At 31.2% G+C, this 15,456-nt stretch overlaps 1 protein-coding gene across 1 annotated transcript; it reads left to right on the top strand.

The window, feature by feature from the left end:
- The first annotated feature begins 412 nt into the window (after nucleotides 1–412).
- On the top strand, nucleotides 413–11,116 carry LOC108908323 (trigger factor). The gene is made up of 2 exons (XM_018712348.1): nucleotides 413–544; nucleotides 10,931–11,116. Exons 1-2 carry the CDS (start codon nucleotides 413–415, stop codon nucleotides 11,114–11,116), a joined length of 318 nt encoding a protein of 105 aa, XP_018567864.1.
- The last annotated feature ends 4,340 nt before the right edge of the window (nucleotides 11,117–15,456 follow it).

Below are 15,456 nucleotides of genomic sequence, written 5' to 3'. Positions count from 1 at the left end.
ATTGCATTGAAGTCGAAGGAGGGCATTTGGAAGACATGATCTTTAAAAATTGACTTATAATTTATTTTCGTTATAAATCCCATATAATTAGCTACATATTAGTCCATTAAAAAGTTAATTTACTTTGATCAGAAAGTTTTTATTCGACTTTTAAACTGCATAGTCTAATATGGGGAACCCTATACAAACAATTGCACAGAACACGCTGTACATAAACAGACCCATTATTTTAAACATTTACGTTTGAAGTGCTTAAATATGTTTAAAATACCTAGAATATGTTCAGTGTATTCTTCACTGTCTTTTTTTTCTAAAACCGGCCTTCTAGGGCAAGAGAGAAGAGCAAGAGGTTGCACACTTATGTTATCAGAATTAACATGAACAATCTTTTATTAGATGCACATGTAGCGATATGGCAACGAACCACTTGTTACACTGCTACATGCATCACGATACAGCGTTACATACGAGCATTATAGTCGCGTTAATAAAAATGAAACCCAGACAACAGCTGCTGGCTGTTGGCGTGCAGCAACTACCACAGGTGAAAGCCTGTTCAGCCGTTCGCACCACCCTAGGCAGCCTCTCGGTTATTGTCCTATTGGGAAGGCACCCTCATAATCGCCTCTCCTATTCACTTCCTTTATTAAATTCATATAGTAAGCGTTTCATGAAGGTGCTAGAAAATTATACAGCTATTTACTGGGAAAAGTATTTGTAAGAAATTATTTAAAATGTTCGAAAAATAAATTGTTAATTACCAGCTTAGTTTACAGTTGCAGAGTTTTTTCCTTTGAAAGGAGTAATATATTTCCCGAAATGTGGAACTGTAGTAATCATAAAAAGAGTTTAGATTAATTTTTTTTCAACAACTTTTATAAAAATATAAAAAATAAATATTTATAGAGTCACCTTGAAATAAGTAGGAGAGAATAAAAACACTATTAAATAAATAATGCTTTACTGGAAAAATACAAAAAACTGTATTCCGAAATTTGTCTAATAGCAAAGCACAGAATAACGAACGTATCGCAAATTGTTTGGCTTAACTTTGTCTTTCACACTGCAAAATATTTTGGTTCTATTACCATTTGAAAATAATTTCAAAATTTAATATAATATTTAATGAACTTTCTTAATAGTTTGAAAAGTAATTATACCTCTTTAACAATAAATTCAAATACGGATATAGTATATTGTATAATAATAAAATAATAATAAAATATAAGGGATTAAAAAATACATTTTTAATTGAAAGAAAAGACAAATGCCTACTTTATTATAAATATTATTGAAATTATATCAGATGCTGATGCACAGAAAATGGCCTATTAGGTGAAACTAAGAGGAAGAAGGTTACATTGTAATTTTCGTAGCAGTTTCCATGCTTCACAGTGTACAACAGTCGATTTGCTTTTTAAAATAATGATGAATACCGAGCAAATCCTAAATTAGAAAGGAAAATATGTATTCTAAGCGTCCGTCGTCGCATTTATTTCCCCGCCTCATTTGAGAAGTGTTCCAACTCCGCTCCACATGAAATAAATCTGAGTTCAGACAAACTCGGCTCTCCCAAATAAATTCCGTTCCAATTTGTGAGCACTGCCTAAACACCTGATTTACGTAGTGGCAGATCCAGCCCTCTCGGCTTTTCAATATTTGTAAGCACACTTTCAAACAGGGGACCAGATGTTTAAATGAGCTGAGTTAACGCTCTTCGTTTAGTCTCCTATCGGGTTTCGACGGTGATTTTATTAAGATGCCGAGTTAATGTAGCTGCGTAAACTGTGAAGTACAAAGATACGAGTATATTCATTTTGTCGAATGAAATAAAAAGACATTTACTGAGCACTTTCTTCATTAAGCCGTAATTAAAAGAAACTTTATTTGAATCAATAAAATCAAATATTTATGCACAAAACATTTGTCTAACTAAATTCAGTTAAATATATCTTGTGCTGCTCTTTTTGTGTTTAATACGGTTTCATTTTCATACAAAACAACATAATTGAGGAGGTGCATGATACTATACGGGCTGTCTCGAAATTGCACTCAATTCAAATTTGACTTGAGGATGGAGTTCCTGAAAGTAATAAAAAAATTATCGTTGGAGTTGGGATGTATTTAATGTAAGTGATCATGTTAAAATTTCTGAAAAGGATTTATTTCGAAAATGGTCACAAGATGTTGACATTTTAACTGTTTCACAAGTGTTAAAAAGACACTAGTTAAAAATACTCTTTTATTGTAGAACAAAATAGTATATTTTTATATTAGGCTTAAAAGTTTTGCTTTTGTGGCGATCAAATTTTGTATTTATGAGGCGAAACGTAGTGTTTTATTATTAATTTATACTTTGTAAACACTTTTAATCTAAGGATTAAAAGTGTCAACTTTAGCTCCTAGAATTAAATGTGAATGCTTTTATTGTACGAGTAGACTAGGCGGTATCTGTTTTGGTTTGGGTGAATCCACGGAGATTTTTGGCTTTTTGGCTTTCAAATTTCACTAGAAATGAAAATTTTTCTATGCGCATAAAAAAAACGTGGGCTTAACTTTTGGCATGTCATATTTTTCTTCCTATTTAACTATGTATTTTTTCAAGAGCTGATTTTAGGCAGAAATGGAAGAGGAAAAAATGTTTGTAATTAAATTTTAAAAATATAACTAGTTACAAATCGAATGAATTATGATTATTATTGTAAAAATCGTAAAAATCGCCAAATATGGGGTTAAAAAACATTACTTTTTAGGGAATTTTTTTGGGGTTTTTAAGTTGGGTATAGGACCTTCATACTTGGCTCAAGAAAACTTCATGTTACATAGAATCATCACACCAAATTTTATCAAAATCGGTTCTATAGATTTTGCATAATAATTTTGCAATCCAGATTTTGAAAAAAAAATTGCAAATTTTTAAAATTTTGCACAGCAAAAACCAAGGCCCTTAGATACTTGAAAATTTAATCACATATGGAAGGGCTCTCAGGCTTTCAAACGCTTTTACAAAAATTCGATTCCATCAATTAGGAGAGCTCTGGCGCTTGTTTAAACATTGGTCGAATTTTACTTATAAACAATTAGAATAACTTTTTAAAGCAGGTTTTAAAAGCTATTGGAAAGACGCTCTTTAAAAAAAAACAGATCGATTGGTCACTTAGTTGCGTAGTTATAGCCGATCAAAGTTAACCGTTATTTACACTAAATGTACTGGGACATCCGGGCTTTTCGAAAAATACCTTTGGTATTCCGAGTACTTATCAGGTCTAAGTTTGCAATACTTTTCTTCATTGGCAACCTACTTTAAAACGCGTTTAAAGTTATTTATGCAAACGAGAAATTCAAGAAAATCGTACGGGTGGTGGAGGTGGAGGAAGCAGAGAGCGCGGTCACTTCGGCCTGCTCGAAATTGAATCGGCGAGTTCAAAACCGCGACGTACTTAAAAATTTTAAATATCTCAGCTTCTAGAGGTCCGATTTTGATAAATTTTTTTAAATCGATGTCTCGCGTTTTAAAAAAAACAATTAGCGTATTTTCAAATGCCTATCGTTAATTGGTGTTTCAACAGTCCGATAAACTTCCTTTAATTATCAACTTTATTTTTTTTTATTGTATCAAAGGTAAGTGCATACACTTATATACTGTTTACAAAGATCAAAAACAAATTTATTTAAATATTCTAAAATTCTTTAAACAACAATTATTTTCAAAATATGTCGAAAATTAGTAATTAATTAATTAATTAATTATTAATTTAATCANATGTATTTAATGTAAGTGATCATGTTAAAATTTCTGAAAAGGATTTATTTCGAAAATGGTCATAAGATGTTGACATTTTAACTGTTTCACAAGTGTTAAAAAGGCACTAGTTAAAAATACTTTTTTATTGTAGAACAAAATAGTATATTGTTATATTAGGATTAAAAGTTTTACTTTTGTGTCGAGCAAATTTTGTATTTATGAGGCGAAGCGTAGTATTTTATTATTAATTTGTACTTTGTAAACACTTAATCTAAGGATTAAAAGTGTCAACTTTAGCTCCTAGAATTAAATGTGAATGCTTTTATTGTACGAGTAGTCTAGGCGGTATCTGTTTTGGTTTGGGTGAATCGTATATTCACGGAGATTTTTGACTTTTTGGCTTTCAAATTTCACTAGAAATTAAAATTTTTCTATGCGCATAAAAAAAACGTGGGCTTAACTTTTGGCGGCACAATATGTTTAAAAATGTCATATTTTTCTTCCTATTTAACTATGTATTTTTTTCAAGAGCTGATTTTAGGCAAAAATGGAAGAGGAAAAAATGTTTGTAATTAAATTTTAAAAATATGACTAGTTACAAATCGAATGAATTATGATTATTATTGTAAAAAAACTTTTTAGGGAATTTTTTTGTGGTCTTTAAGTTGGGTATAGGACCTTCATACTTGGCTCAAGAAAACTTCATGTTATGTAGAATTATCACACCAAAATTCATCAAAATCGGTTCTATAGATTTTGCATAATAATTTTGCAATCCAGATTTTGAAACAGAATTTGCAAATTTTTAAAATTTTGCACAGCAAAAACCAAGGCCCTTAGATAGTTAAAAATTTAATCACATATGGAAGGGCTCTCAGGCTTTCAAACGCTTTTACAAAAATTCGAATCCATCAATTAGGAGAGCTCTGGCGCTTGTTTAAACATTGGTCGAATTTTTGTACTTATAAACAATTAGAATAACTTTTTAAAGCAGGTTTTAAAAGTTATTGGAAGACGCTTCTTTAAAAAAAAAACAGATCGATTGGTCACTTAGTTACGTAGTTACAATCGATCAAAGTTAACCGTTATTTACACTAAATGTACTGGGATATCCCGGCTTTTCGAAAAATACCTTTGGTATTCCGAGTACTTATCAGGTCTAATGCAATACATTTCTTCATTGGCAACCTACTTTAAAACACGTTTAAAGTTATTTATGCAAACGAGAAATTCAAAAAAATTGTACGGGTGGTGGTGGTGGAAGCAGAGAGCGCGGTCGCTTCGGTCTGCTCGAAATTGAATCGGCGAGTTCAAAACCGCGACGTACTTAAACATTTTTAATATCTCAGCTTCTAGAGGTCCGATTTTGATAATTTTTTTTAAATCGATGTCTCGCGATTTAAAAAAACAATTAGTGTATTTTCAAATGCCTATCGTTAATAATTATTGGTCTTTCAACAGTCCGATAATTATTTATCTTTAAACTGTCTTTAATTATCAACTTTATTTTTTTTATTGTATCAAAGGTAAGTGCGTGCATAAACTTATATACTGTTTATCAAAGATCAAAAACAAATTTATTTAAATATTCTAAAATTCTTTAAACAACAATTATTTTCAAAATATGTCGAAAATTAGTACTTAATTAATTAATTATTAATTTAATCATTATTTCTTTTGTGATAAAGTGTAATTCAAATATTATTTACTGTTTAACATATAAGCAAATGAGAAATTAACTCATTATATTACAAAAATACAAAATTCGACCAATGTTTAAACAAGCGCCAGAGCTCTCCTAATTGACGGATTCGTATTTTTCACAAAACGTTTTAAAGTTTGAGAGCCCTTCTATATGTGATTAAATTCTCAAGTATCTAAGGGCCTTAGTTTTTGCTGTGCAAAATTTTGAAAATGTGCAGATTTTTTTTCAAAATCTGGATTGCAAAATTATTATGCTTCACTCTCGCTCACATTCAAAATAAAAGAGTAGTAATATTTTGAGGCATATTTTTTTTGTAGTCATTATAAATTACTTCATATTGTCTTGCATATATTTTAGAGGAATATGTTGTAATACTATACTTTCTGCAGCTTTCGATGTTGCAAGAAGCGAATGTTCTTCATGACTTGAAATATCCATTTTACTTTCTGTTCCATTCATACTTAACACCTAAGTCGTAATATTTGCACTTTTTTTTCTTAATTCTTACAGAATTTCTCAGCATGGCAGGTACAACAATATGATGATCTGAACTAAACAACTATTGCTACTTTCTTCATGATTACCTATGACTTATTATTAAAATTGGATAGATACATAATAGATAGATAGATANTTATTCATTAAAAAAATAACAATTCCTATGTCAAGCAAATAAATTCATTAAATTTTCTACCTAAATTAAGTGTTCGAATTGCCACCCACCGACTTCTTGACAATACGCAAGTCTGTGTAGAAATTCTTCTTGCACATTATGAATTATTTCTGGGGTAACTCTGTGTGTTTCATCTATAATACAATTTTGGAGTTCTTCTAAATTATGTGGTCTATTAGCGTACACTTTGGACTTTAAGTAGCCCTATAAGAAATAGTCCAGAGGTGTAAGATATGGGGATCTCGCGGGCCATTCTATCGGTCCTCGTCTGCCGATCCACCTCCTAGGAAAACAATTATACAGAAAATCTCGAACAGGGCGCGCATAGTGCGAAGGTGCACCGTCTTGCTGAAACCATATGGTGTCATCAGGAATATCAGGGTCATTATCGTTAGGAAAAATTACTGCAAGCGCTGGAACAAGGTCATTTTGTAAAAACTCTAAATATCTTTCTCCTGTAAGGGTTCCTTCAAAGAAGAAAGGCCGTACTATTCTGTTGTCAACTATTCCAGCCCACACATTTAATTTCTGTGGGTGTTGGGTATGCGTCTCTGCCATCCAATGAGGATTTTCCCGACTCCAATACCTGCAAGTTTGACGGTTCACTGTACCATTGAGACAAAACGTGGCCTCGTATGAAAAAAGTATTTGCCGGTGTAAATCTCTATTTATTTGACATAAATCCAGAAAGTGTAAGCGGCGGTCGGGATCTTCTTCATTGAGTTTCTGCACAAGTTGAATTTTGTAGGGATGATATTTTTCCTGCCTCAGGATACGTAGCACTGTGGTCTAACTAATTTCATTATTTAATGCAACCAATCGTGAAGTATTATGAGGATTATCTACCATACTTATCAAAATGTTCTGTTTGTGATCTTTACTAACACTTGGACGTCCAGGTTTTGGAATATCTACAACATTGCCAGTTCCTTTAAATTTAGATTCTATCTTACCTACTGACTGTTGATTGGCTGATACGGCGATCTGGATGTTTTTCATTAAATATATCGCAAAATTCCTGCTGCGTTCTAGTCTTATCCCCACATCCGATTAGAATTAAAATTTCAATTCTTTGTGTGACAGTTAAATGTGCCATAATACTTTAACAATAATTTTTATATCGCTTACAATACTTAGAAAGTCAGTATGACAGTGACACTTTGTAAAGATTTACACCTACGTGATTCATAAAAAACTTCAGGCATTTCGAAAAACTAAATTTGATAACGTTTTTGTTTTATTTTAATTTATTTAGGTTTTCTAACATTCAATTGTCATTTACTTGAAAACTTTCCTATATAAGATGGCAACATTTTAATACTGTTGGATCGACAATGAAACTATCTTTCAGAATCAAGAAAAAAAAATAGGGGGTTGCTGTTTAAAAAAAATGTCGATGACGTCATTACCCGAAAACAAATGACGGTTGAAAACCGTCTATGCTAAAATATGTATTTTTTAAATTAAAAATCGACCTGTTCGAGGATTTTTCCCAAAAAAAAATTGTTTCGTTTTTACCGAATTTATTCCATACTTTAGGCTCGTACTGTATATACAAAAGTTATCATTACTTCTAGAACTTTATAATTTTCTTTAATTTAATAAGAAGATTTGAAAGGAAAACAAACAAGAGTCATTCATTGTTTTCATCAGTTAAGGAAATAATGATTAGTTGTGATAAAAAACCTAACACTAATTATGGAATATTATGGAATTAGCGGAGATTAGAAAAAGAAGAGATGAAGAATGTTGAACATTAGATATACTAAGAGTTACAAGGAACATGGATCTACTTTGATCGATTGTCTGAATATTAAATATTTATAAACGAACAACACATGTGTGGAGCCAGAGTTTGTGCTGATTTACCGACATAAGACGGCTATATCGAATATACTTTATCGGATACAAAATTTGTATTCATACATGCGTTAAATTATCTCTAGATATTTAACATTCATATTCAAACAACGATAGTATGGAGCCTAAGTTAATTACTATCATTACAAATTTATAATTTTTGTACTGTACTTCATATAAAAAAATATTTATTTTACTCTCATTTTTTCTTCATTAGGTTTTCTTTTTAGTTTTGAAGTACGAGGCATATCCACAGAGTAAGAGTACTCAATTTTTAAAAAAAAGGCAGTTTACAGGGTGTTAATGAACTTAAGTCAAAAATTTAAAGTGGTGAAAAAGGAGAAAAACTAAGTTAACTGATGTCACAAACTTTGGAACTGCTGAAATACATGTATTTTATCGCGGCGAGTACTTACAAAAATTCTGTAACACTTTTTAAGAGTTTGCAGATTTCTCATGAAGCCGGACTGCATTGGAAAGTCAGTTTGTAATACAATGTTGTAGTGATTGCTGTGCTGTTTTTCGAGCGTATATTTAAATTTTCTTTTGAAAATGGTTCATTTATTTAGCAATCGCGAATATTATTATATGCTCATAATTTCTGGCGAAGCAAACCAAAATGCCCACAAAGCTTGTAAAGTGTACCGTACGAGATATCCTGAGCGACGTGCCCCGGCACCGTGAATATTTGTTGCCGTAGCGCAAAAAATTTTGGACACCGGTGAAGTATAACCGCGTCGAGGTCGCGACGATGGCCCAGGGCGACCATTAAGAATCTTAAATGTCGAGGAGATCATTTTAGATCCCGTCATAGCACCAGAAATATCCCGCAGCAAGTAAATATTTCACAACCTGTTGTGTGGTGGACATTATGAGAAGTTCAGTTGTACCCATTTCATATTCAACGTATTCAAGCGCTTACTTTTTGCGAATGGTTGCTTCAGCAACATGCAGGAATTCCATAATTTACAGCGCAAATACTTGTTACAGATGAAACATGTTTCTGTATTCAGAAAGGTACATCAAACACTACTTTTCGACATAGTCTCCTAAAACCTTAATGCACTTTGTGAGACGAGAGAATTCTTTTACGGTCCCAAGACACAGTTGCTAGAATTTTTCAGGCCAAAACAACGGGTTTGAATTTTTTTTGCTTACAATAAAGACGAACACTGATTGCCATTTCGTCTCAAGTTTGTAATAGGCCACCCATGTTTCGTCTCCAGTCACAATACAGTCAAGGAACTGTTGGCTTTGTGTTAATCCGTAAACTGTTTTGGTACCTATCCCGCACACAGTTTTCAGTAACGATTTCATGTAGAAGAAATCTGGAGATTTGTAGAAACACTGTGTTCATCTCTTCCAAAGTCAATCAACGGTCGCCACGAAGGATTTCTTCGATACTTGTTTATCTCATCACCCCTTTGTTCATTGTGAACATTCAGCTTTATACTCACGACACCATCCCCACAAACAGTTCTAATTTGGATCAAAATCTGGAACGGCGCCTTTCTTTTTGCAAGAATAAACCGGATTATGCTCCTCACCTCGTAGCTAGTGAGATTCGGAATAGCGGCACTCGCTTCAACATGCTACTACAACAACAGTTCTCAACTAATTGAGACAAATGAGCGCGCTTAGTTCTCGCAACACCTTGGACTCGACTCACTAATCTTACTTTGTGGATATGCCTGGTACACTACCCCTAAAAACCAAATAAATAAGTAACAAACATTTTCTACTTTTAAAGTTATTTAAATAGTAGTTCAGAATATTACATGTAATTATCATTCTACATATAACACTTTTAGAAACAAAACAACATACATTTATGAAATTTTATTGTAAAACTAGATATTTAATGCATATCATGTGCCTGCCACCCTTTGTTATAGCAGAGGCACATTTTATTTTCCTTTAAGATTTAAAGTTCAACTACCTTTAAAGATAAGCACAAAAATATTGTCGAACACGGCTACAAGACGGGGTTGAGGAGATTGTACGGGATACAAATAAGATATTAGCAAACTGAATGAAAATAGAAACCTCTTCTCTTCATGACATACTGCTGATTAAAAGTTAAAAAAAAAAGTGGGCTTACGTTGTGATACTCTCCATTACTTTTCAGGATTGACGACTATCAAAAAGTTTCAGATAAAAGTTATAGGATGTCAAGGAGCTAATATTCAAAATTCTACAAATTTTGCTTGACACATTTTTCTGAAATTATTCAGGGAAAATTGTTGACCTCCAAATGGCCTTCAAGGACAAACACAAAAAATTCCAGATTTGGAAAATAAACTTTATTTGGCACCCTATTCATTGGTGGCATATTAAATACGGTGTTTTGTTTATTATGTTCAAGTTAACCTTTGAAGGTACGAGTTTGGATATTAGAAAAACCCCGAAATACAAACAACTGCAAGAAGAGGGCAACAAATGTTTCTGCAAGGAGGTACTGCAGTTCATTTCAGTTTGGTTGCGCTGCAATATTTGGATGTCGCATATAATATATAAACTTTTGGATAGGTAGGGATGGTGCACAGCCTCCTCGAGTCCCAGACTTAAAACCTCTCAATTTGTTTCTGTAATGGCATCTCAAACCATTGAAGTTTATGACTCCAACTGAAAATTTGAAGGAATTACTGAATCTCTCATTATTGCGTTTTGTGAGGCAATTCGACAGACTCTATGCATTTTTAACGAGTGCGTGACAGTGTAGAAACTTGTATTCTTTATCTAGAAGAATCTTTGATAGATAGAGGCGAGAGTAGAAATGTGAAGACAAAGTCACATCTCCAACTAAAAGTTCTTCTATGTTTCTGCATCTGAAATAAAATAACATTTGCATTTTAACTCCTATTAAGCCCGACAGCAGATGATTTTGAAAATAAATTTATATAAGAAATAAAATGGATATGATGATGACGATGGGGAGTACGATAAGGGTGACAATGACAATGACGATGAGGATAACGATCAGGATGATGATAAGGATGACGATGAGGATGAAGACAATGATGACAATGTTGCCGATGGTGGCGACAGTAAAGATGCTAACTATGATGACAAGGATGCCAATGACGATAATGACGGTGATGACGATGATGGTGATCATGGTTATGATGACTGAATCGTGAAGATATGACATAGGAAATTAATTAATTAAATAAATAATTACTACAGAAGACAGTATTATTACAATATTATATTATGAAATTTTAATATTTTAGGAATTACTATTAATGACTATGACTATGAAGGTGCGAAAGCGACATTTTATATTATTATTTAACAACGTGTTAGATGTCTTGACATAGACTATATTTCGAGTTAAATCAAATTCCAAATTGGACCATCAGAAAGTCCACTTACCAAAAATATTTTACATATTAAATTTTCTTTTCCTGTCTGTAGATAGGTATGTCATTTTTAATGCATATTTTTTTAGATTTAAAATAACTTAAAGAAAATTATCCAGAATAGTTACAATATTTCATATTCTATTCAGTAATATCGCTAGAAAACTGGTTCAGGATATGCTTACGAGTATTTTGTAAATATCTATAAATATTCTAATATTAATATTACGTATAAATTATTACGTGCCATGTGACAGCCTCATGTGAAACTAAAGCAGAATTAATTCAAAGTCATTTTTTCTTGCCGCATATAAATAAGTCAAGTGTAACACTTTTCATTTAATAGTAATAATGTTATTCCCATCTACAGTTTGAAATTAAATAATTGCTTTTGATGGGAATGTAAACAGCCTTATAAAAACTAGAATGATCAGTCGGTATTTTGTAGGTATTTAATAATCCTAAACTTCAGTTATTTCGTTATAAAACCACAGGATTATGTAACTGAACATTTAGTAATACAACAGCAACAGAATATGATCATAATCGACAAATATGTAGGTGGTTACAATACGGTGTTACTTAATAAAATGAAATTATTTCGCAATATGCGACATCCATTTTGGACTAAGTATTATCGTATTGCGATACTCTGTCCTTCTCACGAAAAGTGGCAATTTCAATAAATCAGATTTAGTCGGAGGCACTCATAATTAGTTGCAGATTAACATTCACTTAGGAACTCGCTACGTAAATTTTGTCACATAAAATTTTTATGGGGTTATTTGACCCACTTTTCGTGACTACCAAGTTCTGTATTTGTCTAATTTAATCCAGGTATGAGCTTTGGTTCTATATGAAGAAATGTATATGTTTGTAACCTTTATTTATTAAAAAAAGTCCCAGATGTAATATTTCGGGAATAAGAAATACTAAAATTATAACATCAGTATTTCAACTTATTCTACTATCAACACTCATGTTGATTTTCTGTCTATCCCCATCGGTTCAAGAAACATTGAAAGCATCAGAAATAAAATAAAAACATCATTTCAAAAACCATATATTTATATTCCATGGCACGTAATGTAAGTTTTTAATTACCACTTTTAATTATAATCACATTGATTGAATAGCTTCTGCCAAATAATAATTTTTATAATTTGTATTATTTGGAAACATTATAAACCGAATTTGTTAATAAAATCACTACAATAGTAGGTACTCGTATATCAATAATACTTAATTTTTAAACCATTAATAATGGAATGTTAATGTATCGAAAAATGTTTCCTCTTTAGGTTTCATTAGGAATATCTAAATAAACTTGTTATAAATTTAGAAATTTAACGAATGTTGAAAGTAGCGTACCGATACTTACTTTTAAATTTTATTATTTTGATTTATTTAATGAAAGCCTGTATTTTTTTCTTTGATTTTTGAGGAAGAGAATATCTTATTCAAGTTGAACACAATCTAGAGAAACATACTTTTAATTTCAAATTATTATTGGCGAAAGTGTTTCAATGTGGTTTTATTTCGACTTTTATTTATCTAGAATTTCTAATATTTTTCCTCTTTTCGACATGTCATCGAATTATTTTAATAACAAGATAGTGTCTATAAGTCAATTGCAATATAAACATAAAATACTTATAAAGTCAAAAAATGACAAAATATTTTTTTTCATTTATCGAATTCCGCAAATCAGATTAAAGTAAGAGAACGACGATGTTGTTATTGGAAGATTAAGAGTTAAAAACTATTTATTACATTTACGTTATTACGTTTGTCTATCATATCTTATTGTTCTGCTAACTGTTATAAGTTTCTAACCTTTGAAGTTTAAATTGCAACAAATACATATAATTGTATTTGTATTTATGTCTACAGCTACTGGTCAGATATAGGTATCTTTCTTCCACGGCTACAGATGCCTAGTGGATAGGAGTAAAATTACCTGTCGAGAATCATTTATGTACTGTCTTTACAGGTGACCGCACAGGTACATATCAATTTCACTGATGAAATAAAATTTACAAAGGTACAATGGGTTCATTCAGCATTTTTTTTATTTGCTTAACGGTAAGATATTGCAATTTTAAGGTTCTCTTCAAAAAAATAACATTTTATATCGCCTACAAGTCATCCAAAAAAATCATAAGCTGGCACGCTCAGTATCCGCTGAACAGGAGAGTGTGCCGTCACCGCATGGGAAACCAATGCCGCATGCTTGCGTGTGTTGTCATTTTTCGGTCAGTCGGGTAGTCGGGTTTTAGTTGCCTGTTAAGTTTCGATTGTTTACCTACGTTGTTAAGATATCAAATTTTGTTAGCAATATGGAAGACAGAACAGAAAAAAATTACAAATATTGTATTGTTCCCCAGTGTTTGAGCACTAGTGTGAAGACGCCTAAGAAAATTATAATCTCCCCGTAACTTTGTCCTGCGAATATAAAAACAATAGTCTATTCGTCTCTACTTTGATTTTGTTTTTTCATTATCTTTTATTCGTAAAATTACTTATTTTGAAAGCAACAAAACTACCCTGCGTAATTTAGGTATGTAATAAATACGTTTGTATCCTTTAGAAACACTATACACTTATGTTTTCCATTGTTGATTTTTTTGTGAATATAAATACTTATAGTTACTAAGTATTTATATAAAAATACTTAATAAATATTATATTATATAATATATTTATAAGATATTAGGTAGATTTTATGAAATTTCCATGGGAATAAAAATAGTAATAAGAATTTTGTATTTGATTAGGTAAATCTTTGAAACCTGTGACAGAAACGGTTTCGTCCAATTAAACGCAAAAACCTTATTCTTATTTACTATTCTTTTTGTACAAAAACATCAAAACTTTCGCACGTACCTTAAAGAAACCTTACGCGTTATTGAAACGTAACCTTTGCATTTTCACTCCTCCCATCATCTCAACACTGATAAAGTCGTAGTTTTTATTTAAAAAAAATCCATAACCATTAACAAACCTATTTCTTTTACGAAATTTGCTTCCATTTTTTAAATTTAATACGCACAAACGCTAAAACATTCTGTAAATGTAGAAACTCATCTGGAAGTAGCGCCAAGCCGGCTGACCGTCCCATGCGGTGACGTCATTGCATTGCCACGGCTGAGACAAATATTCGCATTTTAAAAATCATATAGCTTGAAAACCGCTCAACGGATTGAGTTGAAATTTTCAGGATCGCCTAATCATGAGCAATACTTTGTGTACCTATACAAGATAAGAACGTTTTTGAAAATTTACTGAATGACCGCAATGTTCATGGAAATTTGAAGCTTATTCAGTTCTCATTAATTATTTTATGATATAATAAAAAACAATAAAAAATCTAAAGTATATTAATCCATTACTATTTTTAAAATAAACCTATTAAGATTCCCAAAGAGATTCCATATCCATACCAGTCTGGTGACGTCAATCTGGATATATTCTATATAGAAACTTGTTACCACGTAACTTTTTTATTTTATTTTAAAAGTATTAAAAGATAATTCTAATAAATAAAAACAATCTTCATATAACTGATCAGGTCAAGTAAAAAGAAAGTATTTTTCAATATAACTATTGTATTATTTGTATCATTGATTTTTAGTTACAACATGTCTATATATGTATACGTATGTGATGATTGTTTATATGTATATTTTTATAAGTAAGAAGTTTCTGTATTCATTTTATTTTAAATTTAGTTACAAAATGGTTAAAAATATCATCATCCATTTTTTCCTTATAATAAATTATTTAGAATTGCTAGAAGGAGAAATAAAAAAATTATATTAAAATACGAAAGGACCCAATGACTGAAGATTAAAAAAATAATGAAATATTTATTAGATATTTTGAGTGAATTTTTTTAAAAGAATGAATTCAAATGTAAATTCAAATTTATTTACTTAAAAATTCATATCAAATGTCTACTTTTTTGGTAACAAAGAAAGAGATATAAGAGCTTATAAAAAAAGGAAAGTGACGTCAGAGAAGACAAGGAAACTAAATTTTAGAAGTTCATTAATGAAGCTTTATATGTATTTTGATTCCAATTTATTTTTGCCAGATATGAGTGCTAAGA

This window comes from Anoplophora glabripennis, unplaced genomic scaffold (genome assembly GCF_000390285.2).
Source record: "Anoplophora glabripennis isolate ALB-LARVAE unplaced genomic scaffold, Agla_2.0 scaffold196, whole genome shotgun sequence".
NCBI classification, from domain to species: domain Eukaryota; kingdom Metazoa; phylum Arthropoda; class Insecta; order Coleoptera; family Cerambycidae; genus Anoplophora; species Anoplophora glabripennis.
The sequence above is the reverse complement of the archived record's forward strand: the minus strand, read 5'-3'. Positions and strand labels throughout refer to the sequence as shown.